Source organism: Balaenoptera musculus, chromosome 6 (genome assembly GCF_009873245.2).
Source record: "Balaenoptera musculus isolate JJ_BM4_2016_0621 chromosome 6, mBalMus1.pri.v3, whole genome shotgun sequence".
NCBI classification, from domain to species: domain Eukaryota; kingdom Metazoa; phylum Chordata; class Mammalia; order Artiodactyla; family Balaenopteridae; genus Balaenoptera; species Balaenoptera musculus.
The window spans coordinates 10,962,376-10,990,132 of record NC_045790.1 but is presented as its reverse complement, the minus strand read 5'-3'; the positions used below and the strand labels follow the sequence as shown (position 1 = coordinate 10,990,132).

General features: G+C 37.3%; 1 protein-coding gene across 1 annotated transcript; it reads left to right on the top strand.

Annotated features, from left to right (window-relative positions):
• Nucleotides 1-379: 379 nt before the first annotated feature.
• ESCO2 (establishment of sister chromatid cohesion N-acetyltransferase 2) lies at nt 380-27,204 on the top strand. The gene is made up of 11 exons (XM_036854354.1): nt 380-455; nt 1,590-1,658; nt 2,437-3,268; nt 6,428-6,521; nt 12,070-12,127; nt 14,873-14,999; nt 16,101-16,232; nt 17,240-17,329; nt 18,027-18,170; nt 22,480-22,655; nt 25,762-27,204. The coding sequence occupies exons 2-11, from the start codon at nt 1,606-1,608 to the stop codon at nt 25,892-25,894; spliced, it is 1,839 nt and encodes a 612-aa protein (XP_036710249.1). The 5' UTR covers nt 380-455; nt 1,590-1,605; the 3' UTR covers nt 25,895-27,204.
• Nucleotides 27,205-27,757: the final 553 nt, after the last annotated feature.

The window sequence follows — 27,757 nt, the reverse complement described above, 5'->3', positions numbered from 1 at the left end:
AAAAAAAAAAGTAAACTCACAGTAAAGCTTCAAATGTGAAAAATAACTGCCTCGAAATCTTAGGCTACTTTACAAAAACATCTTACACTAAGTGACCTTAGAATGTGCCTGGAGTTCCAGAGGGCGCCTTTATTCTGCCAAAAACTACAATTCCCAGAATGCATCTTAGATAGGGCCTCCGGAATGGAGCCCGGCGCGCCTCAAGGGATTGTGGAAGACTTGGTTTCGGTGAGAAGGGAGCTTTTAGCCTCGCAAGGGCGGGAGAATCTTGGAGACCGCCTTTCGGGTGGGCGGGGCAAACGCTAGTGCACAACCAATCACCGAGCCAGCCCCTGGACGCGCTGGGAAGCGGCCAATCGGAACTCACCTACTTCCGCCTGGACTGGCGCGCGAGAATTTGAATACAGTGGGGATCCGTGGCTCTGCTGAGGAGAGGTCGCCTGTCCGAGGAGCAGGTAAGTCATGCGGAGGGTCGAGGCGTGGGGTGGAAGAGCCAGGAGACCGGGAGGTTCTGTGGAACGTGGAGGTGAATGTCAAGGAAAAAGAGCTTGTGCTCGGTGCTTGGCGCGTTCGCGGCTGGAGACCGAAGCCAGCGAGCGGGTGTCCGCACTTCAGGTCACCGGGTTTCCATCTTTCTGACGCAGAGTTTTCTCGTCTTTTTGCCCTGACAGCGTTTGGGGACAGAGGCGCTTTTCTCTCCTACCTTTCCTCATTCAGCCCCAGAAAGGTCTTCCCTTAAGCCGCAGCTCGACACTAATTCCCAGACACCCAGGTTTTTCTGTTTGTTTGAAGTCACGCTTGTGTTTTTTTTTTTTAAATATACTTGATCCGAAGGAAGGGGAAGGGAAAACGCTTATTGAGCAACATACCATCTGCCCGAGAGTTAACATGTGTGATTGTGTTTACCCGCAGCCTTAGGAGGTCAGAGTATTTTGTAAATAAGGAAACAAGCGGCTCCTCGACTAAAAAAATGAGAGAGGATTATGCCTCCCCGTTTTCTTGCTTCTGATGAAAAAGCTAGAGACGGTCTCTGCCTTCTTTGAACATGCAGGCTGTTGAGAAAGATAGTCAAACTAACAAGAAAATGTGCTACGGATACCAAGGAGGTGCAGGATGGAATGGAAGCCTAGGGCAAGAGCATCTAACAGCGGGAGGGGTAGGGGTGAGGGCAATGGCAAGGACAGCTGCCCAGAATATAAAGTGATTAAACTTGGTATGGATTCATCAGGCTAATTGAGGGGAAAGTGTGTCCTGAAATGGGGTAAAATCCTTCCTCCTTGGTAGGATCATTTTCCGGCTTGAAACATGTACTATTCCTGCTTAATTAGTTAATTAAATTGTACTGTCCCTGCTGAATTAGTTGCTACTGTGATGTAGTGTTTTTCCTTTTCCTTTTTTTTTTTTTTTACCTTCATGGTTTAAACCTTTATTAAAGTGATTTGCTTTTTAAACCCACCCCCCCTTTTTTGGATCTTTATGGACCATTACCCATCTGAGAACTCTTTCAGACTTATAAAGTATAATTTTGATTTATTGATTTTTATACACATTGGATTAATTTGGTTATTATATTGTTCTGTTGCTTTTAGGAGTTCAGTTAAGAAGATGTCAACTTTAACTCCAAGGAAAAGGAAGCAGCATTCTTTGAACTGTGATAAGTGAGTCTCATCCTATGAGTCGAAACTGTTAAAAAAAGAAAAATCCACCATCTTGCATTTTTTATCTCCTCTCTTTTGTCTCTAAATATTTCCATTCTTCCATTCACCTACTTCTTGTGGCTACAGTAATACTTTATATTCTAATTCTAGTCTGGAAATACTGTAAGCTTTCATAATTAATTCTTTAAGGCCTTTGGAGGGAATCAGAGAAAGGGCTGTTTCCTATGGCTTGGAAATGTGGGTCAGATCTTTTATTACCTTGCTCCTTTCTGCTCTCTTATGTAATATTTAACATACTGTTTTGCATATAGTAGATACTCATCCGTAAGCAATCCTTTAAAGCTCTATACTCTATGTATGTCGTACCAGAGATATATATTATAGAACAGCCCTAAGTGGTCAGTTTATTACATAAAATTAATCATTTTAGGGAAATTATAGCAGGTATATGGCCAAAACTTAGAAATAGGTTTTAAAACACACACACACACACACACACATACATATACATGCATCTCAAAGCTTCTTTGTAAACAGTGTTTGTTTTCACAAACATTGGAATCTTAGTTTTGAAAAATATTCAAATGCTTTGTTTGGTAGAGACAGAATTTGAGAATTCTGCTGTTAAACTACTAATGTATATGGATGGATGTTTGGTGGAGAAGATGCATTTTTAATATGCCTTACAGGTAGAGTTGTTTATTGCTTAGCAGTAAATTGACATAGAAATGGAAGCAAAATAACAATATTTATCAATGGACTGTGTTTCTTTTCATAGCCTATTATCAGAAATTCCATCAAAGAAATTAATTTCGGACTTTACTGAAAATATATTTCCATCACCTAATAAAAAGCACATTTGCCAAAGCAGTGATAAAAATGAAGAAAAGATTCATTGCTCTCAACAAGGCCATTTCATTTCAAGTCCACTCAAAACGACTAAAAATAGATTGCCATCTGCAAATCAAGGTTCACCATTTAAATCTGCTGTGTCTACCATATCCTTTTACAACAAAGATAAGTGGTACCTCAATCCACTGGAGAGAAAGCTGATAAAAGAGAGTAGATCCATTTGTCTAAAAACTAATAATGAAGATAGATCATATCCCAGTGTGACAGAAAAAATGCAGGGAAAACCAGCCTGCTCCAAGAAGATGAACAAAAAACCACAGAAGAGTTTAACTGCTAAGTGTCAACCAGGATATAAGTGCATCAAGCCTGTGTCAAAGAATTCTAAAAATTCCAAGCAAAATCGAGTGGCCTATAAGCCAATTGTGGAGAAAGAGAATAATTGTTACTCAGCTGAAAATAATCTGAATGCTCCTCGCGTTCTAAGCCAAAAGGTCAAACCACAAGTTACCCTCCAGGGAGGAGCGGCTTTTTTTGTTAGTAGGAAAAAACCCTCTCTGAGAAAATTGCCCCTGGAAGATAAGCCATTACTGGGACTCACCCAAAAGAATAAATCAGAAGTTATTGAAGAGTCTGATGTGGAAACTGTCAATGAAAGAAGTTTTGAGACAAGGCAAGTGCCAAAGTGTTTGTTAGTAGAAAAAGAACTGAACACTGAGCTGCTGAGTGAAAGAAGTAAAAATGAAGAGAAATTAATAAAGGTAAATGTAAATATATCACTTTTAAAACTAAGCTGGTTATATAACAGAGCTTCAGTATACATTGTATATATGTAACTTTGAACAAAATTTGTTTTCTTTTTTTATAAATTTATTTTGTTTTTGGCTGCGTTGGGCCTTCCTTGCTGCACGTGGGCTTTCTCTAGTTGTGGTGAGCGGGGCTACTCTTCGTTGCGGTGCGCGGGCTTCTCATGGCGGTGGCTTCTCTTGTGGAGCACGGGCTCTAGGTGCGTGGGCTTCAGTAGTTGTGGCTCGCGGGTTCTAGAGCACAGTAGTTGTGCACGGGCTTAGTTGCTCCACGGCATGTGGGGTCTTCCCGGACCAGGGCTCAAACCCGTGTCCCCTGCATTGGCAGGCAGATTCTTAACCACTGTGCCACCAGGGAAGCCCAAAATTTTGTTTTCTTTACAGTCTGTAGGACTGCTTTTATGAAGCCAAATAGTGTCATCACTATAAAGAATTTAGAGACAGGGTAGAAAGATGGGCTTTTCCTCCCTTTTTTGGCTTACGGAAGCCCACCAACATTTTCTTGGCATTAAGGTTTACATCTCATTAAGTTCCCTCATGACTGTGGTCCAGAGAAACTTGACTTTTACTTGGTAGTCAGTGTTTTTAGAAAGTAGAAATAACAAAATTCAGGTAGTAGATTTCCAGAGAATGAGCATATTTTTGTTTGTTTCAGCTCATTATTTAAAGTGCTGGCTTATTCTAGAAAATTTAGAGAATACAGAGAATATAAAAAATATGTATTGCCCTTGTGCAGAAATGAAGACCCGACACAGCCAAAAATTAATTAATTAATTAATTAATTTTAAAAAAATATGTGTCTTCTGTAATCCCACTACTTGGAGATGATCACTGTGAATGTATAGTTGGGTTTTTGTTTATTTTACATAGTATGTTTTCATGGGTGCCATTCTGTGCTTTTTTGATTGTGCTCCTATTTGTCACAGCTGGCCTAGACTAGTGCTGTCTGATAGAATACCAATACACGTAATTTAAAATCTTCTAGTGGCCACATTAAGATAGTTTCTAAAAAGTTTAACCCAATGTATTTTAAATGTTACTATTTCTATGTCATCAATATAAAAAGTTATTAATGAGATATTTTACATTCTTTTTTTTTTTGTACCAAGTCCTTGAAATCCATGTTTATTTCCACTGGCAGCATGTATCAGTTGGGACTAGCCGTGTAGCAAGTTCTCATTAGCTGCTTGTGGCTGGTGGCTACCATAATAGACAGTGCAGGTCTATACCTTCTATTGTTGACCTCTTGTCAGTAGGGAGAGAAAGGTGGTTTTTTTCCATGTAGCCAAGTGCAGAAAGTAGTTGAGGCAACAGGCCTTAAGAAGGGCTCCCAGTTTGGCGACTTCCATGTCTGTGGTGACTTGTTTATGTTCATCACAACCCTTGCAGCTGTAGGCTTTCAGATACACTCTGAGGCTCATACACTGCTGAGCAATTCAAACTCTCTCTGCAGTCATTTCCCTCCTCACCTCCTCTTATTGTTCTCATTGCCTCCTCCCAAATTCAACCCCAGTTCCTACCTCTTGTAGTCGCCTACATTTCAGATCTCAATGGCAAAGATTATAATTGGTGGCCAGTGGACCAAGTCCAGCCCATGGATGTTTGCTTGGCCTACATAATGTTTAGAGCCAGCATTTTTTTTTAAATGTAAGGTAACAGATTTCTGGGGTTTCATGAAAAATTGAACTCTGGCAAAGCTAAGCCCACATTCCTGCATGGCAGTAATCTCCCAGAACAGAGTATCAGGCTACCATTTGACAGGTATGGGCTCTTCATTTCCTTCCACTAAATCAACGTATGGATACATATCTAGATCAGTCCAGTTTTGCTGCTAATTTCATTTACCTGCTGCCCTTGTAAGCATTTCTATCAAGTATTGCCAAGTATATTGTTAAATGGAGCATGTTCTTGCTTGCCTAAGCCATAACAGCAATTCTACTAATTCTTCATCTTATTTCTGACCCCAAAAAAAAAAAAATAACCCTATATCTTGATAGGGGTTTTGGGTTTGAGTTACATTATATATAAGTTTATGAAAAATTCATCAAACTCTACTTTGTATCTGTGCATGTCACTGTATATAAATATAACTCAGTTTTTAAAAATCTAGGGCATAACTCAAGCTAAAATTATTTCTCAATCCAATGAAGCAAAGTGCGTGTAGGGGAGGGGTCCTGATTAGTATTCTCCACATCCATTTGATAATGAAGAGACAGTCTTGTTACAGTGACATGATGATTTCTCTGCAATACTCTTCTGACTTTTTTTTCTGAGCTTCATTTTAAGGGGTTAGGTTTTGGGTTCTGCCTAGTTTTTAGTAGTTTGAGAAGCTGGGCTTTTGTGCATCTTAAATTTGTGGAACTGGGCTCTGTTCTCTACCTAAAGTTTTGTTAAATACCCACTACTAGTATTCATCTCTGCTAGATGAGGGTGAATCCTATTTTCATTAGAGGGTGCATAACCTTTCCCCAACTCCTTATGGACCCCTGAGAAGTGGCACACTGATGGGTTGTCTCACCTCTTCTGAGATGTTATGATGTTGAATGAGTTCCTCTTTAATCAAAAGTTTTTTCCTTTTCCCCCAAGCTATATATTCTGAGTCTCACCAAACAAGTAGTGTTAGTCCCTGCTACTGCCCAAAAAGTGGGAGTTTAGAAGCCTCTCCAACTACTCCAGAATGTTCTTTTTCTTTCCTTGGCTCCCTGATTTTAAAGCGTGTGACAAAAGGTTGTTCCTTTTCAGCTTGGCAGCTGCTGGGGAAATTTTTTCTGTTTTCACTAATTTTTTTGTTGTTGTTCAATTCATTTTTGTAGAAGGGATGTTCTATAATCTTCATTCTGTCATCTTTGTCAGGAAATAATACATTTTTGACAGGATGACAAATTATAGACTTAAATATGCACACTCTGTCTTTTGAAATATTACATTTAGTAGATATAAAGGGAATTTTCCTTAAAATAGACTGCAAATTGAGAATTTAAGGTCATTATGAAATATAATTCATAATAAACTACATACTCTGTTTTAGAAGCAGATCTATTGGGATTCATTCACTAAATAGAAAATGATTAAGAATTATAGGTTTCCTTAATTTTACTTATTCATTATTTTCAGGATGCATCAGATAGAGTCATTTCTTCAAGGGAATGTAAAACCGATGAAAATAAGAGTTTTTCTTCAGAGGAGTCTTTCAGTGAGAACAAGGCAGGTAAGAGAAAAGTTTTCTTCTCAAAATGAGTTTATTTGCTTGTAATAATGCTTCATTACATGTGTCAATATGAAATTATATACAATAATATTTTGTTTTTTTTAAATATTCAGTATCTGTGACCTGTATCTTTGTGTTTATCTTGGTAACACTGTTTTCTATGATAAGCAGTGCAGTGCATTTTATGGAGGAGACAAAGAGACCTTAGGCTGGAACTTAAGACAAAATACTGATGATTAATTGGTCTGTGAGATGTGGCCAAGTTACTTAAGCTCTCTAGGGCCAGGTGTTCTTATCATACATACCCTACCTACCTTTTACCCCAAATAGTAGGAGGGAGTGAAAACAATTTGTTATATATCTATGATCAAAGCCCAGTTGTAAGCAGAATTTAAAAGGCCATAAAAGGGCACTGAATTGGGCATCAGGAACCTTGGGGTTTTGTCTAGGTCTGCCACTAATTAACTGTGTGATCTAGGGAAGAGATCTCTGAAGTAAGGGGTTAGTCTTAATTTTTAAATTTCTCTTAGTCCTGAAATCCTATTGTTAACTTATGGTGTCACTGTTCACTTAAACAGTATTTACTAAACTATGAATATATAAAGAGGTTGATTAACATTCTACTTACCAGCCAGATTCTTTGTAACTTTAACTTGTTCATTATATCTATAAATTTGGAAATAAATTAAAATTCTAGAAGCAGATATGCAGACTATAGTGAGAAACTGTAGCTCACAGCAAGAAAACAAAGATAAAACTAAAAGCAAAATAGCCCTTAAGAGGATCTAATGACATAAGGATATACAGAATGATGATTCATAGTGGTTATTCTGAGATATAGTGTTCATAACTAGTACTTATTAGCTGCCGAGTATGCACCAGGCAGTGCGAAATGTTTAGTGTGCTTTGTGTTTTCCATGGGTCATGCTATCCCTGATGTGACAGAACCTGGAGCAGAGAAATAATAACGGCTTTTCATTTACAATAGTTATAAAATGTTCTTTAAAAATAAACTTATTTTAGTACACTGTCTAAGTCCATTTAAGGAAAAATATTTAATAAATAAAATATAATACAGATGGTACAAGGGACTTCCCTGGCGGTCCAGTGGTTAAGACTCCGTGCTTCCACTGCAGGGGGCACAGGTTCGATCTCTGGTTGGGGAACTAAGATTCTGCATGCCACTCTGCGTGACCAAACAAACAAACAAAAGAACAGATGGTACAAGCATATGGCAAAATTCATAAAGGTAGTAAACAAATGATAAAACCTTATTACTTAATAACTAATTTATCATTTAATTCTTACAACAACCCTAGGAAATAAGTTTATATGCCCATTTTACAGATGAGGAAACAGACTTAAGGTTAAGTAACTTATCCATAGCAGGTCAGATTCTCAACTGTCTTGGCCTTGTTTCTAGAGAATGAGCTCTAATTATTTTTCAGTGCAAAGTTAAAAGTTTGCTCTTTTACTAAATAGCATACTTTCAATGTACTATTTTTCTCTAATCAACTACTATTTAACTTTTTTCTTTCTTTTACTTTTTTTTTTTTTTTTTGGCCATGCCATGCAGCTTGTGGGATCTCAGTTCCTGGCCCAGGGGTTACACCTGGGCAGTGAAAGCTCCGAGTCCTAACCACCAGGGAACTCACACCTTTTTTCTTTTTTTTAATAAGCTTTTTATTTTGTAGTAATTTTAGATTTACAGAAAAGTTGTAAAGATAATACAGAGAGTTCCTGTATTACCCTCTTTCCCCCTTTGTTAGCATCTTAAATTACTGTGGTACCTTTGTCAAAACTAAGAAACCTAGATCATTGGTATGTTCCTATTAACTAAGCTCTAGACTGTATTTGGATTTGATCAATTTTTCCATTAATGTCCCCTTTCTGTTCTAGGATCCACCCTGGGGATCATATCGCATTTAGCTGTCATGTCTCCCTAGTCTCCTCTGGTCTGTGATATTTTCTCAGTCTTTTCTTTGTTTCCATGTTTTTCATGACCTTGACATTCTTAAGGAGTCCTGACCAGATATCTTATCTGGATGTTCCTGAACCTGGGTTTGTCTGATGTTTTCCTCATCATTAGACTGGGGTTATGGGTTTGGGGGAAGAATGCCACTGAGGTGAACTGCCCTTCTCACCACATCGTATTGGGTGCTGATGTCCACATGACATTACAGATGATGTTAACCTCTGTCACTTAGTGAAGGTCAGGTTTGCCCTATTTCTCCACTGTAAAAGTTACCCTTTTTCCTTTCCCAAACTCTGTTCTTTGGAAGTAAGTCACTAAGTCTGGCCTGCCCTTTCAGGGAGGGGTGGGGATTGAGTTTCATCTCCTAGAGAGGAAGATTTTTCATATATTATTTGGATTCCTTCTTTTTTTTTTTTTTAATCAATGTTCCCTTATTTTATTTTTAAAAATAATCCTTTATTTTTTATTTTTTTCTAGATTCAGTTTTATTTATTTATTTATTTATTTATGGCTGCATTAGGTCTTCGTTGCTGTGCGTGGGCTTTCTCTAGCTGCGGCGAGCAGGGGCTGCTCTTCATTGCGGTGCACGGGCTCCTCATTGCAGCGGCTTCTCTTGTTGCAGAGCATGGGCTCTAGGCGCGTGGGCTTCAGTAGTTGTGGCTCGCGGGCTCTAGCGCGCAGGCTCAGTAGTTGTGGTGCACAGGCTTAGTTGCTCTGCAGCATGTGGGATCTCCTGGACCAGGGCTCGAACCCGTGTCCCCCTGCATTGGCAGGCGGATTCTTAACCACTGCACCACCAGGGAAGCCCAATTTGGATTCCTTCTGTAAGGAAGAGTTGTCTTTATTTTATTTTTTTGGCTGCGTCGGGTCTTAGTTATAGCACGCGGAATCTTCATCACGGCATGTAGAATCTTTTGTTGCAGTGCACGGGCTCTTTGTTGTGGCGTGCGGGCTTCTCTCTAGTTGTGGTGTGTGGGTTTTGTCTCTCTAGTTGTGGCGCACAGGCTCCAGAGTGTGTGGGCTCTGTAGTTTCTGGCATGAGGGCTCTCTAGTTGAGGCGCACAGGCTCAGTAGTTGCGGCATGCGGGCTTAGTTGCCCCGCGGCATGTGGAATCTTAGCTCCTCGACCAGGGATTGAACCCTTATCCCCTGCATTGGAAGATGGATTCTTTACCATTGGACTACCAGGGGAGTCCCTATTTATTCAATCTTTAAATAAATAAATGGACTCCTGGATATTCATCAGTATGCACTCATGAATATTTTATATTTTGGGTTAAAATTTAATACTACATTATTTATATATTCTGTTGCTCATATTGTTCCAGCTTTGACCATTGGGAGATATTTTCAGGTCAGTTCTCTTTGACCTGTCCCCTTCTTTTGCTTTTTGAGCACTTCCTTCTTACTTTCTGTCACTACAAGATGCTCCCGGCTCATCTTGCGTTTGCTTTGACGCAGTCCTAGACTTGGCCACTTCTCCAAGGAGCCCTAGTTCCTTCTGTTGGCGAATATAATTTAGAAACCAAGTTCTGGACTTGGTGTGCTTGTTGCTACTGGAGTGTCGTGGCTCCTAGGCCCTCTCAGCAGACAGAGCTAGAAAATATCAATATATGTATGTATCCTAATCCATGTATATGCACACATCTATAATTGTTTGTGCATCTCTCCATCTGTACATATGCTAAAGAAACATAAGTTCAAACTTGATGTCTCCGACTAATCCAGTCCCACAGGGTTTATCCGTCCCTTCCTTTTTTGCTTATCTGTAACTTCTCTCAGATAGTGAGAACCTGGCTCCTCCCAGCCACTGGGCGCCTACGTAATTAAGTTCCGGCCCAATATACCTGCAACACAGTTTCAGAATTAATTCATACTCCTGTGGGAAACACATTTACCAGCCTGTACCATTTAAGTACAGTCCTTTTGTCTTTAGCCTTCCAATTTCTAGTCAGAATGTTGTTTTGTAAAGTTACTTAGGTCATCTTTCCTTTCTTCCACTGTCTCCTTCAGTGCAGTTCTCCATGCAGTTCTAATGCAGTTAGATTCATTTGTCACAGTCTGCATTCCATCTTGGGATCCCTCAACATCATGGTTGATTTTTTTTTAATACATACATTCAATTTTACTCTCTGTTATATATAATTCTATGGATTTTGCAAGTGCATAGAGCCATGAATCAACCCCTCCAGTACCCTACAGAACAGGTCTCTCATCCTAAAATTTCCCTTGTGTGTATCCTTCGTAGTCACCTATTCTACCCTTCTTCATCCCCCTGGCAACCGTTAATCTGTTTTCTGTCCCCATGGTTTTACCTTTTCCGGTAAAAATGTCACACAAATGCAGTCGTGCAATAGGTAGACTTTTGGGTCTGACTTCTTTCACTTAGTAAAATGCGTTTAAGATTCATGTGTGTTGTTGCATATATTAATAGTTCATTCCCTTTTTTCTGCTGAACTATGGAATTACCATACATAGTCTGTTTATCCATTCCTCCATTAAAGGACATCTTGGTTGCTTTCAGTTTTTAGCAATTATGAATAAAGCTGCTATAAACATTTGTGTACATGTTATTTTGTGGACATAAGATTTCATAACACTTGGGTTAATACCTACAAGCATGATTGCTGGGTTATGTGGCAAATCTATGTTAAACATTATAAAAAAACTGCCAAAATGTTCCATAGCAACTGTGCCATTTTGCATTCCCACCTGCAATGAATGGGAGTTCCTGTTACTCCCCATTCCCTCCAGCATTTGTTATTGTCAGTTTTTTGGATGTTACCCATTCTAATAGGTGTGTAGTAATAGCTCATTGTGCTTTTAATCTGCATTTCCCTAATGACAAATTATGCAGAACATCTTTTCATGTGTTTATTTGCCATCTGTATGTCTTTGGAGAAGGGTCTGTTCAGATCTTTTGCCCATTCTTAATTGGACTTCTCTTATTATTATTGAGTTTTAAGACTTCTTTTTATATTCTGGATACAAATCTTTGATCAGAAATATGATTGAAAGTATCTACTCCCTAGTCTGTGGCTTGTCTTTTTATTCTCTTAACAGTTTTTGCAGAGCAAAACACTTAAATTTGATAAAGTCTGACTCATTTAATTTTTCTTTCATGTATTGTGCTTTTGGTGTTGTATGTAAAAAAATATTACCAAACCCAAGTTCATGTGGATTTTTCTTCTAGAAGTTTTATAGTTCTACATTTTGCATTTAGATCTGTGATCTGTTTTGAGTTAATTTTTATGTGAGTGTTGTCATTTTTTTGCATGTAGATGTCAAATTGTTCCAGCACCATTTGATGACTGTCTTTTCTCCATTGCATTAACTTATGTCTCTTTGTCAAAAATCAGTTGACTGTATCTGCATGGGTGTTTCCGGGCTCTCTATTTTGTTCCATTGATCTATTTGTCTATCCCTTTGTCAATACCATACTGTCCTGATTACTGTTAAGTCTTGAAATCAAGTAATGTGAGTATTTTGGTCTTATTAACCTTTATACTCTTATGCTTTAAAGCTTTAAGTTTATTCTGTGATACAAATTATTGTCACCTTTTTGCCTACAAGTTTCTCCTGAGACCCTTGTCTATCCCATCTTCACCGTGTCTTCAGTCAACACAAAAAGGTAAGTGTCACTCTTATTTTAATGTTCAAGGTTTAACTGTGAGACCACTGGGTCTCTTTTTCTTTCTTACACTATTTAATTTGGAGAACATTGTTTTTCTTCCCCATTAAAGAGATATTGAGAATAGGAGATGAAATCAGATCCTCTCATAGAAACTTCATAAAAACTTGAAGAGTTGAGAGAAGGAAAAGACCTTTGTGGACTTGAATAGCAATAATTGCTACGTTTTTATATAGTACCTGACCCATAATAAGTAGTTTATATCCATTATTTCACTTATCCCCACAACAACCTAGAAGGTTGATGCTATTATTACCATTTTCAGCTGAGAAAACCGTTTGTAATTCAGCCACGGTTGCACAGCTATTATCGTTGGCAGGGCCAGGACTAGAATCCGTATTTTAACCAAAGCCCATTAGGCTGTATTGCCTCCCCTGTGTGACGACATATGGATAATAGTTCATGTTTAATGGGCGTTTACAACCTCATGGTGTAGGTACCATCATTACCCCATCTTATAGAGGAGGAGACTCTGGCCAGAGGAGTAAGTAACTTGCAGCAGCTTAATGCTGCTATAAATCCCAGCTGAAGCTACCACTATCCTGGTCAAAACTAAAACTGGAAGTGCGGGAGGCATGGGTACATGTGAGCATAAGTGGAAAAGCTCTGAAAAAGAAGTTTCTTATAGTCTGAACGTCTCATCTCGCTAAGCAGCTTTGGTTCTTTTCTCCCTATTTGATGATAAACAACTAAAGGTATTGAGCAAGGTACTTCCTAGGTAAGTTCTCCTACTCTTAGGGCATCTTACCCTAAATTGCCTTGGAGATTGGGTTGGTTGGGCAACTTTTCCCCTTCAAAGGCCATATTCCTAGTTTTTTTCACCCTTCCCTTTTCTCATCTGTCTTCTTTCATGACTATTTATTGAGGATTGAAACCTACCACAATTAGCTAATAACAGCATATAAACTAATTTAACCTAGCATAAGGAGCTATTAGGAGACTGTTGGTTGAATCATTTGAAATTTGCTCATTATGTAGGACCTAAAAAATCAGATATCATCAATTTCTTGTGGTTTAATCTGTGAGTTTTACTTTAGGTAGTTTACAGATTCTTTGGATTTGTAGTCTCACGTTTGGCAAACATTTATAGAGTACCATGTGGTACTGAAGTACACCGAGTTTTAGAGATGTGAAGGTAAATAACACATGGTCCTGCTATCAAGGAAGTTATGGTTAGAAGAGGACAGGCATTTAAACAAATACGTATAATAAACTGTTAAAATTGCTAGGATAGAAATAAAGAGACTGCGGTCACGCATGCAGAGATGGCAAGAGCTGTGGTACTTAGCAAACGTTGTATAAGGGGTGGAGGGGGTCAGCGACCTAGACAAGTGTTTTTTATATTACAGGCATTAGTAGTTTATCAAATCAGTTTAAGGGCATCACATCTAGCATTTTTTTTGAATGGAATAATGCATCTCTCACGTAGTAAGTGTATTTAGTGAATCCTTTTTTTTTCAGTTATATATATGTATCTGTATTGGTCATGATGTGAAATATATTTCTCACCATAGGTTTGTCAAGTCAGTTTGAAAGCCATTTTCTAGTCAGTTGCTAGCAAGACACCTTGGGTTAGCATAAAGCGTTAGACAGGGTTTTTTTCCAGTGTTTTTTCATTTGTCAGTATCAGTTTCTGTTTGAACCCCTTGCTTTGGGTACTTGGTTTTTTCCCTTGCCTCTACTCTCTAGAGATTTCTATTTCTTTGATCCTTGGAAAAAGGTCATTTCATTATAAGGCAAGGGTTACAAACTCAGTGCCTACAGAGCCAGCCAGGCTGGGCAGAGACTGGAGCCAACTGGAGAAGCATGCCCCACCTAAAAGAGCATGTGCTGTGTAGCTCCAACTAGTAGATTCTTCGATGAAACAGAGGTCTAATGATCTTACAGTGTTCTTGCAATGTTGGAAATACACATTTTTAAGTGGAATCTCTAGATTTTAAAATATTGGTAGCTAATCCAAAGTTTTAAACTCTGTGCGAGTTGATCAAAACATTTGCTAGCTGGTTTTGGCCGAAGGGCTCCTGTTTGCAATCTCTATAAGCCAGTCCCAGCGTTCTCTCCTAATGTGAAAAGGTTGCCTCAACAACATCTATCCAGCCAATTTTTTTTTTCTCTAAGAATTTGAGAATAGTAGGGTGCTGCTTTAGGCATGCGGACTAGCGAGTGTATTAGCCTCACTCACTGCCCCAGTAAAAAGTTGTTGGATCATAATGTGCTGATGACTGACTTCCTGTGGGTCTGTGAGATTCAGTATTAGAGTCTACTTATCTGCTGTGGTATTCCAGGAGTTTCTTTATGCCTACATGGGTAAATATTGTCCTAAGGTTTGATAAAGCAAGAAAAGATTAAATTTTAAGGGTGACGTCGACTTACAAAGAAATCCTGCATATATGCAGCTGATACTGTAGATGAAATCCCTTGGATGTGGAGTTAGAAGACAGGGATTTGAGTCTTTCTGCCATTCTTCACTAGTTACTTTACCTTGAGTAGTTTACCGATCCTGTCTGAGTGGGCCTCAGGTTTCTCATTGTTTCTAGCCCTATTACTTCATCAAGTTATGTCAATAGAAAGCCCTAAAAATTGCAAAGTCCTCTGCAAATGTTATATACATTTCTTTTCTTTTCATTATAATTTGTCAAATATTTTTAAATTATTAAATAATACTTACCAACTTTCTACTTCAAGATCTCTAGTTGAAGAACAGTCTTCTGTGGGATCTGTCACATCTACTAACTTCTTGAAACAAATCAATATACAGAAAAATACTAATACCAGAGATGCAAATAAAGAAACAAAAGACCAGCTCGTCATTGTGAGTAAATTTAAAACAAAGCTCCTCCTGTACATGGCTCTCACATATAGAACCTGAAGTCTGACATGTTGTCTAAGCATAGTTACCAGGGGTTATAGATATTCTGAGTTTGTAAATGCTGCCTTTGCTGTAGTGGCAGCATTTAAAGCTAGTCAAGTACATTTTTGAACTGATGGTGTTGGGCAGTCCTAGCAACTTAGTAGAATGCTGATGAATGAGTTGCCTCTGGATAAGGAAAATTATTGTTGATCTATAAAAGACTTAATGAGAATAGCAACATTGCGTTAGACCTGGGTTTGGCAGACTATGGCTGTGGGCCAAATCTGGACCATGGCCTATGAGCTAAAAATGGCTTTTACATTTTTAAAGGGTTGGAAAAAAAGAATATGTATGTCCTGCAAAGCCTAAAATGTTTATTTTCTGGCCCTTGGTAGAAAGTTTGCAAACGCCTATATAGACAATTCAAAATTTGGTATTTTTCGGTAGCATTAAGCAATGCCTTATGAGATAGAATGGGAATTAATAAGCCTTGACATTGAATATCCCTGAATTCTCTATATTCACTAATTTATCTGCGCTTTTCCTGAACTTTTACTATGTATTATACTTATTTTTTATCAACTCTTGGGGAAAAGACTTTTTAGACTCCTAACCACTTAAGGAAAAAATACTATATAATGAATGTATAAGTCCTGAAATTTTTGCTCTACCTCTTTGAAATGAGGCTTTTTTAGGCCTCTCGTATAAGAGCTTAATAAGGAAGTTCCATTGTTCATCTTAGCTATAATATTTATGATTTAATCTTATTGCTTCTTAGAACTATGGGTACAGCTAAAGAATCTTGATTTTTTTCCCACTGTCCAAAGAGGCAGTTTCACTTCTTTCATCACTATTGCACGTTTAGGGCTCTTCTCATTCCATTTTGTTTATGTGGAGAGAGAAGATAGAGTAACCAGACTTTCATTTAGTATTTCATCTGTGCCAGCATAAAAAAAAAAATGAGGACAAATTTGAATGAATGGACAAATTTACATGAACTAAATGTAGAGCTAACTGTGATGTGTTTAGATAGGCTTTTTTTTTTTTCTCTTCCAATTGTAGGACGCTGGTCAGAAACATTTTGGAGCCACCATGTGTAGGTCTTGTGGCATGATCTACACTGCTTCCAGCCCCGAGGATGAACTGCAGCATGTTCAGCACCACCACAGATTTCTGGAGGGAATCAAATACGCAGTAAGTAAAAAAAATAGTCGTTTCCATTTGTTCTAAAGAGTGAAGCTGCTTTAAAAGGTACATTTCTTTTGCCTAAATATGGAAAGATCTATGTGTCCAAAAATATTTCATCATCTGCAATTTTGTTGTCCTTAATATTTGAGACTGATGGTATTTAAAAGTTAAGTTTTAATAAAAGTGCCACTTCAAACCTCCTGTCCTAATATAAGAGAAGCTATTGTTCTAGGTTGAGTGAACACCCTGCATCCTTACCTCTAGCTTTCAGAGCTGAGCAGTCAAGATACAAAACTCAAAGACTTGAGGAGTTTCTCCTTTCCTCACTTTGGTTTCTTCTTTATAGATAACCTTAGAAAACCGGCTTTTCTACGACTTCTCCAGACTTTTTCTTTACTGAGAAGAGAGGTCCCACCTCTTCATCAAGCACCTTCCCACTCCAAATACATCCTATCGTTGGCCTTATCTTTATGACTACACCTGCTACTCAAATGCACTCCCTTTTCTCCCTATTTTTATTGCTGTAGTTCATGCCTTCATAATATTTTTAGCCTTATTTATTAAAACTCTGCTTGGTGACTTCCCTGGCAGTCGAGCGGTTAAGACTCTGCGCTGCCAGTGCAGGGGGTGCAGGTTCGATCCCTGGTCAGGGAACTAAGACCCTACTTGCCGCTGGTGCGACCCAAAAAAAAACCCCTCTGCTTATCCCACCCCTCCCCCACCTTCACACCCCTGATAATTCATTGTTTTTTTCTCTATATTCCTATGAAGGGCTCTTATTTGACTTCAACTTATTTTATAATAGATTGTTTACATGTCTCCTGATAGGGTGTCAACCCCTGGAGGGCAGACACTTTGTTTTAGACATCTTTTATTTCCCTTACCACATTCCTGTAGTTGGGTTTTATCTTTTTTGTATCATTCATTGTCCATCTTTTTGTTCTCTCCAGACCATATTATTTAATTTTTTTTCCTCTTCAGATTAAACTGTGACTTTTTTTTTCCTTTGGCAGGGCTGGAAAAAAGAACGTGTCGTAGCAGAATTTTGGGATGGGAAAATTGTGTTGGTCCTGTCACATGATCCAAGTTATGCTATCAGAAAGGTGTGGAACGTTAGTTTTTCTTTTCTTTTTTTAATTGAAATGTAGTTGATTTATAGTGTTACTTTCTCAATCTTCGTTTTCCTCCTACTCTCCCCATTCTCTACCAAGAAATCAACCTATGTTGAACTGTAAAATACCTTTGCTTATAGATAATCCGCTGTACTTTGGTACAGTTATAAGGAAGACTTTCATAGTACGTCATACAAAATTAAACTTACAGTTACAAGACAAAGGAGCGTCAGGTGGAGAGATTAAAGAAGACAGATAAGGCTCTATAGCTTATCTTTTACCTACATCTTCAATTTGTGAGAGAGAAACTAAACTTTTTAATAATGAGAAATTAATGGCTCCAGAGTCTAATTCTTATGTTGGTGTTGCGTTTGTTTCTTGGGCTGGATGTTTAGCCCCAGTGAACAATGAATAAAGCTGAAATAAAATTGTCCTACTCCTTATCCCTCCCAAGGGTCTGAATTTCTGTCTGCTGTAAGCAATCTTTAAAATAGTTTCTTAAAACCCTGTTTCCAAAGTGGTAGAGACACGCATCAATAGTGAAATAATTTTGGGATTGTGTAAATTTAGGAAGTAGAGATAAAAGAGGCAAAACATGGTAATCATACTTTTTGTGTATATAAATATGTATATTTTCTATTATACTTTTTAAAACAAATTCACATCTTTTGGTTTTTAACATCATTAGGTTGAAGATGTCCAAGAACTTGTCGATTATGAATTGGGCTTCCAGCAAGTTGTTCCCAGATGTCCAAACAAAACCAAAACTTTTCTCTTTATTTCTGATGAAAAGAAAGTAGTTGGGTGTTTAATTGCAGAGCCCATCAAACAGGTATCATATATGTCTAATAAATTGCTGGTATAATTTGTGAGCAAAATAAAGTAGTTGGGAGAAGTCTCAAGCATTTAAGAATGCTACCATTAATGAATTTTTCCTTCTAAAATATCCTTGACCATATAGATAATTGAAGTCATGTTTTTCTATTATATCTGGTATTTTGCCTTATATAAGCAGGCTAAGTCAGTCTTAAGTTCATGTTGTCTTTTATATACCTGGACTATAAAGTATAGTATTTTAAATAAGCTCAGTTATTGAACATGTGGCTTAGTGCAGGTAAGTATATTTGGCAACATAGTCCTTACTTGTGCCTTAATTAGAATCTACTTTGGATACTAATTGGCAGTGTTCTGGCAGAGGAGCAAACAATAGCCCATGGGCCAAGTGTGGCCCTCCACCTGTTTTTGTAAAGTTTTATTGACACACAACCATGCTCATTCATTTCCATATTAATCTGTGGTTGCTTTTGTGCTACAAAGGCAGGGTTGAGTCAGTGCAAAAGAGACCACGTGGCCCAAAGAGCCTAAAGTATTTACAATTTGAACCCATACAGAAAAAGGTTACCAACCCTTGTTCTACAATAGAGATATATAGTTTTTGCCTTTCAAGGAGCTTACAGGGTAATCTTTAGCTAGGAAGACTTATAGTTCAAATGTGTTCTTTAAACCTGACTTTATAATGTCCCACACTTATGTCTCCTTCCTTTTAAAAATACTTATCTGTCTCAGTACATCTTGAAACGATGCTCTTAGTCCTTTTTATTTTATTTTATTATTTGAATTTTATTTATTTATTTTATACAGTAGGTTCTTATTAGTTATCTATTTTATACATATTAGTGTATATACGTCAATCCCAATCTCCCAATTCATCACACCACCAACCTCCCCCGACCCCCGCTTTCCCCCCTTGGTGTCCATACGTTTGTTCTCTACATCTGTGTCTCTATTTCTGCCTTGCAAACCGGTTCCTCTGTACCATTTTTCTAGATTTCACATATATGCGTTAATATACGATATTTGTTTTTCTCTTTCTGACTTACTTCACTCTGTATGACAGCCTCTAGGTCCATCCACGTCTCTACAAATGACCCAATTTCGTTCCCTTTTATGGCTGAGTAATATTCCATTGTATATATGTACCACATCTTCTTTATCCATTCGTCTGTCGATGGGCATTTAGGTTGCTTCCATGACCTGGCTGTTGTAAATAGTGCTGCAGTGAACGTTGGGGTGCATGTGTCTTTTTGAATTATGGTTTTCTCTGGGGATATGCCCAGTAGTGGGATTGCTGGGTCATGTGGTAGTTCTATTTTTAGTTTTCTAAGGAACGTCCAATACTGTTCTCCATAGTGGCTGTATCAATTTACATTCCCACCAGCAGTGCAAGAGGGTTCCCTTTTCTCCACACCCTTTCCAGCATTTGTTGTTTGTACATTTTCTGATGATGCCCATTCTAACTGGTATGAGGTGATACCTCATTGTAGTTTTGATTTGCATTTCTCTAATAATTAGTGATGTTGAGCATCTTTTCATGTGCTTCGTGGCCATCTGTATGTCTTCTTTGGAGAAATGTCTATTTAGGTCTTCTGCCCATTTTTTAATTGGGTTGTTTGTTTCTTTAATATTGAGCTGAATGAGCTGTTTATATATTTTGGAGATTAATCCATTGTCTGTTGATTCGTTTGCAAATATTTTCTCCCATTCTGAGGGTTGTCTTTTTGTCTTGTTTATAGTTTCCTTTGCTATGCAAAAACTTTTAAGTTTCATTAGGCCCCATTTGTTTATTTTTGTTTTTACTTCCATTACTCTAGGAGGTGGGTCAAAAAAGATCTTGCTGTGATTTATGTCAAAGAGTGTTCTTCCTATGTTTTCCTGTAAGAGTTTTATAGTGTCCAGTCTTACATTTAGGTCTTTAATCCATTTTGAGTTTATTTTTGTATATGGTGTTAGGGAATGTTCTAATTACATTCTTTTACATGTAGCTGTCCAGTTTTCCCAGCACCACTTATTGAAGAGACTGTCTTTTCTCCATTGTATATGCTTGCCTCTCCTCCTGGTCAAAGATTAGTTGACCATAGGTGCGTGGGTTTATCTCTGGGCTTTCTATCCTGTTTCATTGATCTATATTTCTGTTTTTGTGCCAGTACCATATTGTCTTCATTACTGTAGCTTTGTATCTTACTCCTTTTTATACATGCCTTCCCTTTTTTCCCCTCATTTCTACCATCTTTCTTATTTTCCTTTTTTCTGCTTTTCATCTCATATATATATATATGCACACACCCACACACCCACACATATACATATATAGTCTCTTGTGTGTTTATCAGACAGTAGAGAGAGAAGAGCAGTTGGTTTGTACTATGGGCTGTAAAAGTGATCAACTTGGCCTTTTCTTTCTTTGATCTTTTTCTTTTTTTTAATAAATTTATTTATTTAATTGTTTTTGGCTGTGTTAGGTCTTCGTTGCTGTGTGTGGGCTTTTCTCTGGTTGCGGCGAGCGGGGACTACTCTTCGTTGCGGTGTGCAGGCTTCTCATTGTGTTGGCTTGTCTTGTTGCAGAGCACGGGCTCTAGACGCACAGGCTTCAGTAGTTGTGGCTTGTGGGCTCTAGAGCGCAGGCTCAGTAGTCGTGGCGCACGGGCGTAGTTGCCCCGCAGCATGTGGGATCTTCCCAGACCAGGGCTTGAACTCATGTCCTCTGCATTGGCAGGCGGATTCTTAACCACTGCGCCACCAGGGAAGCCCACAATCTACATTTACCGGGATGTAATCCCATCATAAGTTGAGGAAGATCTGTATAGCCAGCTAACTCATACATATACTCTTCTATTCATTCTCATTTCAGAAGCAGAGTTTTCTCAGTGGGAGTTAAAACTTAATATCCACCTATCAGAACAGCTACAATAGAAAATAGTGACAATAGCAAATGCTGGTGTGGATGCAGGGAAACTAGATTTCTCATACATTGTTGGAGGGAATGTAAAATGTTACAGCCACTCTGGAAAAAGTTTGGCAGTTTCTTAAAAAACTAATCATACATTTACCATATGACCCAGCAATCATACTCTTGGGCATTTATCCTGGAAATGAAAACTTATGTCTACACAAAAACCCACACCTGAATGTTTATAGCAGCTTTATTTGTAATAGCCAAAACCTGGAAACAAGCAAAGTGTCCTTCAGTAGGTGAGTGATTAAAGAAACTGGTACATCCATACAATGGAATATTACTTAGCGATAAAAAGGAACAAAATGTGGATATGTGCAACAACTTGGACAGGTATCAAGGGCATTGTGCTGAGTGAAAAAGAGCCATTCTCCAGAAATAGAGACACAGACGTAGAGAACAAACGTATGGACACCAAGTGGGGAAAGTGGCGGGTAGGATGAATTGGGAGATTGGGATTGACATATATACACTAATATGTATAAAATAGATAACTAATAAGAACCTGCTGTATAAAAAAATAAATAAAATTCAAAAAAAAAGCCATTCTCAAAGGGTCACATTCCGTATGAGTCCATTTGTATGATATCCTCAGAATATCAGAATTTTAGAGATAGAGAACAGATTGTGGTTGCCAGGGTTTAGGGATGGTGGGGGGCAGGGAAATGGGTGTGATTATAAGGAGGTAACAAGAGGAAGAGCTTCGTGATGATGCAGTAGCTCTGTATTTTGATTGTGGTGATGGTTAAATCAGTGTTCAGGTATGTTGAATTGTCATGGAACTATACACACACATTGTACCCATGTTAATTTCTTGCTTTTGGTGTTGTACTATAGTTATGGAAGATGTAACTATTGGGGGAAATTAGGTGAAGGATACATGTCCTCTTTGTACTATTTGTCAACTTCCTCTGAATCTATAATTATTCAAAATAAGAAGTTTAAAGAAAAATTTAAATAGCAAATTTCATAGTTTATATGCAAAAACCTTCTTTAGTGTTACTAGTTTTTTAGAATATCAAATGTACATTTTAGGATGGAGAGAATGGGCGAAGTTTATGTACTTTATTAGAAGTAAGAGGCTTTTATAATTTTTTTAAATCAACACTAAGTTTCACAATGGTATAATACACTAGGATGTGGGACTATCTCAACACCACTAGTAATTTTTAAGTGTTGTGTGACTATAAATGGGCAAGAATTCAAGAAAGAGCAAAGAATTTTAACATTTTTGTGAAGGTAGGATAAGATTAATTTTAGATACTTAAATTTTGTTTAAAGAATGGTTTTTAAAAAGAAATGTGAACTCAGCTGTATTGTTAGCTCTAGATGCTTCCGTGTATCATTGCAGGCCTTCCGTGTCCTGTCTGAACCAACTGGTCCAGAATCCCCAAGCTCTAAAGAATGTCATAGGGCTTGGCAATGTTCAGATGTACCAGAACCTGCAATCTGTGGGATAAGTAGAATCTGGGTCTTCAGACTGAAGAGAAGAAAGCGCATTGCAAGACGACTGGTAGATACTCTCAGGTAAGAAATCAAATAAAATGGATTAGACCCAGATTAGCTTTCCCAGAACCTTTCCCGGCTCATGAGCCAAAGGGAATGATGTTGGTAAGACGCTCCTATATAAATACTACCAAAGTCAGGCTAAGGCAATGCTGGCACTGAAAAAAAAAAAAGAACTAGATATACTCAGTTTCGGGCACAACATTCCAAGTCTGAAACATTCTAGCCCAGTGCTTTTCAAACTACCTGTGGTCAAAGACTGGATTTTGTTACAGACCAACACATTAACAAAATAAAGATAAATTGCTAGGAAACAAACAAATGGAAAAATGGAAGCCCAAATTTTTATTAGATTCAACAGATGTAAAATTACATTTAAATAAATCTATAAAAACAAAATATAAGTTTAAAAAAAAGAATTTTAGGGACTTCCCTGGTGGTCCAGTGGTAAAGAATCTGCCTTCCAATGCAGGGGACGTGGGTTTGATCCCTGGTCAGGGAACTAAGATCCCACATGCCATGGGGCAACTAAGCCTGTGCACCACAACTATTGAGCTCACGCGCCTCAACTAGAGAGCCCGCGTGCTGCAAACTACAGAGCCCATGTGCTCTGGAGCCCGCGTGCCACAACTAGAGAGAGAAAACCTGCACACTACAACTAGAGAGAGAAAACCCACGCACCTCAATGAAGAGCCCACATGCTGCAACTAAGACCCAATGGCAGCCTAAATAAATAAATAAATAAATATTTTTAAAAAAAGAATTTTAGAAATTGTACATAAAAAATAAATATTTTTTAAAAAAAGAATTTTAGAAATTGTACATGTTTATTGACCGTGTGTGACTAGGTGATTAATAAAGACTTGCTGTAACTCACAAGTGTAACTAAATGTAAAAGTAAATTAGCAAGACAGCCCACAGAATGAGAGAAAATATTTGCAAATCATGTATCTAATAAGAGTCTAGTATATCCAACATATATAAAAGAACCCTTACAACACACAAAAAGACAACCCAATTTAAAAACAGGCAAAGGATTTCAATGTATTCTATTTTCTTCCAAAGCAGAAATACAAATGGCTGATAAGCATGTGAAGCTATGCTCAACATCCTTAGCTATAAAGGAAATCACAAATCAAAACCATCATGAGATACCACTTCACAGCCACTTGGATGACTAAACGAAAACAAAGGGAAAATAACAAGTGTTGGTGAGGATGTGGAGGAAACTAATCCTTGTATGCTGCTGGTAGGAATGTAAAATGCTACAGCTGCTGTGGAATCTAGTCTGGCAGTTTGTCAAGAAATTAAACTGTTACCATATGACCCAGCAATTCTGCTCCTACAAGTATACTCAAGAGAAATGGAAGCATCTGTCCACACAAAAACTTATACATGAAGGTTCATAGCAGCATTATTCATGATAGCCAAAAAAAATGTAAACAACCAAATTCATGATTAATGGATAAACACAATGTGGTATATCCATACAATACTACAATAGGATATTCAGCCACAAAAAGGAATGAAGTTCTGATACACGCTACAACATGGATGAACCTTGAAAATATTATGCTAACTAAAAAAAGCCACCCACAAAATACCCCATATTATTATATGATTCTGTTTATAGAAAACATCCAGAATAGGCAGATCCACAGATAGAAAGTAGACTAGCAGTTTCCAGGGACTGAGGGAAGGGTGAATGGAGAGTGACTGCTAATGGCTACAGGGTTTCTTTGGGTGATGAAATGTTCTTGAATTTTGTGCCATTTTTGAATATACTAAAACCACTGAACTGTGTATTTCTAAATGGTGAGTCTTTGGTATATGAATTCTCCATTTTAAAACTACAGTATGCACACTCTGTACTAACACTGTATGTTGGTACTCAGTTAATAATGGGACAAATGAGTTTGCTTCTTTCTTGCTTGTTAATTACCTAATCTAGGTTAGATAGATGAGTTTCACAACACTTACTCTCTCAACCTCTGTCTTTAAGATAACAGATTACAAACCAATGACTCCACTTTGACAAAACCAAGGACCACACTTTGAGTAGCACTATTCTAGCCTTTGGGTTCCATACACTTTTTAAGAAAGAACACCAAGACCACAGCAGGGCTGCAGCCCTAGGCCTCAATCCTAGTCCCCCAGCATACCTTACAAAGGGGAGCAGTGAGAGAAGTTGGTGTCTGTAAAGATTTTATTTCATAGTTAATTGTGAAATGCCTCTATTTTCTATATTTTATGTTGAGATACATAAATTTGGTATGGAGAATACCAGTATATAACCTGGTATATATTTCTTAATAACAAGGATATTCTCTTATATAAGGACAGATCAGATATCAAATTTGGGGTATTTAATATCCCAATATAATGCTATGCTATCTAATGTATAGTCGATATTTCAATTTTGTCATTGGTCTCAAATGCCCTTCATAGCATTTTTTTTCCTGTTTGGGATTACATATTGCATTTAGTCATAATATCTCTTTAGTATTCATCTTCCTTAACCTGGAACAGTTTCTTAGCCTTTCTTTGTATTTCATGACTGAAGAATTTGAAGAGTACAGGCCAGTTATTTCATAGACTATCCCTCAGTTTTGTTGAATTCTTTCAGCTATTTCATTTTCTTTTAATCATAGTTGAGCTGGATCAAGGAGAGTTGTAGTCAAAATGCAGATTAGTTTTTGTCTTCTTAAAGCTCTGAGTGTGTGATGTAGTTGAAAAGAATATAGTTATTGGTTAAAATAATTATTTTTTTGTTGTTATAACTATCTGTGGCTTTTAATTAGCAATAGTATCTCATATTCGTTGCTTACTATCACGGATCACCTAGAGTCAACCGGATGGATTGTGTGTCTCCCTTTGCCTCAGCAGAACTTTTTCTGGGCCTTAGTGTTCTCATCTGTGAAATGATATCATTAGACTTCCACCTGTAAAATACAAGGCATGGAGTCATTTTACCACTTAATAAAATAATGTTGGTTTTAATCAAGAATACGTAAAGAGATTGAAATTTTTTAATTGGATTGCTTTAAAATATTGATATAATTGTGCTTACGTTTAATCAAAATTTTAAGTTGTTTCCATTGTTAAATTATCTTTTTCTCTTTTTTAGAAATTGCTTCATGTTTGGCTGTTTTCTCAGCACGAATGAAATAGCATTTTCTGACCCAACACCAGATGGCAAGTTATTTGCAACCAAGTACTGCAACACCCCTAATTTCCTTGTATACAATTTTAATACTTAAAGCCAATTTCAACTATAGAACAGTTACTATATGGATGAGTTCAGACAGCCCATTATCATAAAATACAAACTATTTAACAAATATCAAAATAAAAATACTAAGACACACACACATATACAGAAACCTGCCTCAGTTTTGTTCCTTATGAATTGAAAAGTCAGGGGTAAATTCATTGAAAATTATCTAGGGATACAAAGAAAGGAAAAGTCTTTGGATGATGTATACTGACTAGCACTCTGAATCCTTAATTATGAAACTTAGTAGCTATAGCTGGAAAATACTTGCCTTCTATGTAAGAACATTGACAAAGCAAGGTGGTTTTCCACAGAAATGTGACCACTTATCATTTATAAAGCACACTTTGGGGCCAGAATTATCTTGTGCCTGATCAGAAGCAAAGAGGAAAATTTAAAGACAAGCAAATAATTTCCATCCCCATTTTTTAAAAGGTAATTCCTGAATTCGTACACAAAATTCTCACTTTATAGGCATTTGGCTGTAGCAACTCAGTTTGAGTATATTTAAAGTATTTTGAGTTTCTAATTTGTACCAGGGAAACATGATAAAGCATAAGATTTCCATATCCTTTTGTATAGAACAGAATTCTAGAGCTTAATATTTTTATCTTTTTAAAAATCATTAATCAAAACACACTTGTCATCAGATTTAATTAAACTTAGTAATTGCACTATTGTCATTTCATTAATTTTTGGTGTTTGAAAATGCTAATTGTGTTACTTTTCTTTAGTGAACTTACTGCTGGTGATTGATGTCTAACAAAATGGATACCCAGTTGGATTAGATGATTCATATGATTACATTTTAAATGTATACTAACAGAACCAAGGTTAGTAAATAAATATATCTAGGCTGATGGGCCACAGAACATGATGACATTATGTAAATACACCTAAATAGGCACACATTTTTCTGGTATAATTCTTGGATACTTACTTTGAAAAGCAAAGAATTATTCAGGTTTTTTTTTTTTTATTCTAAAAAACTCATGTCATAACTTCTCTCTGGCAATAAGACTCTAGGGAAGTAGTGTCCAGGTTGTAACTCTATGTAGAATCTGTTCCTCTACATTCTTTTATTTGCCTTTAATGGTTCAAAAATTTAAAAGCCTGGGTTCCACAAAGACTGTGGAAGTGTTAAAATGTGTGTAATTTTACAAACATTTTAATGCTATTTTCTGCACTGCTGTGTTTAAAAATTGTCTTAAATATTTTATTTTAAAAAATTTTATTAACATTATTTTGCTCAATGCCTTTATGATGAATCAATTAAAGTTCTTTTCAATATTCTCTTATTCAGTTGAATGTACTGATTTTCATTTTAAATTACAGTTTGTGGTTATAAAAATAGTACATGCTCTTTATGAAAAACAATCATTGAAAACTATATCCACACAAAAACCTGCACACGGATATTTATAGCAGCTGTTGACATAAAACAAATAGACTGCCAGTTATTTCTCCATCAAAAATGGGTTTATTCGAGATTAGCAAAGAATTACAATTCAGGGTCTGTAACCACGTTGACCATGTTCAAGTCCTCAGCAAAAAATGGAGGGAACTCTTTTACAGAGAGGAAGAGGAAGTGGAGAGGGCAATAGTAAACCAAGAGTCCAGCACTTATCATTGGCTGAGCTCTAGCCAGGCAAGAAAAGGTCGGCTTCCTCTTGTGCTCTGCTATCTTCATAGAGCAAGAGCTCCCCCTTCTGGCCTCCCAACTTTATTTTTTTATAATTTTATTTTGATTAGAGGTCTGTTTCTAAAATATAATTTCTATTTATTTTTGCCACACAAAAGTATCACTGGTCTCTGCAATATGAAAAAAATTCTAAAATAATCTACATGT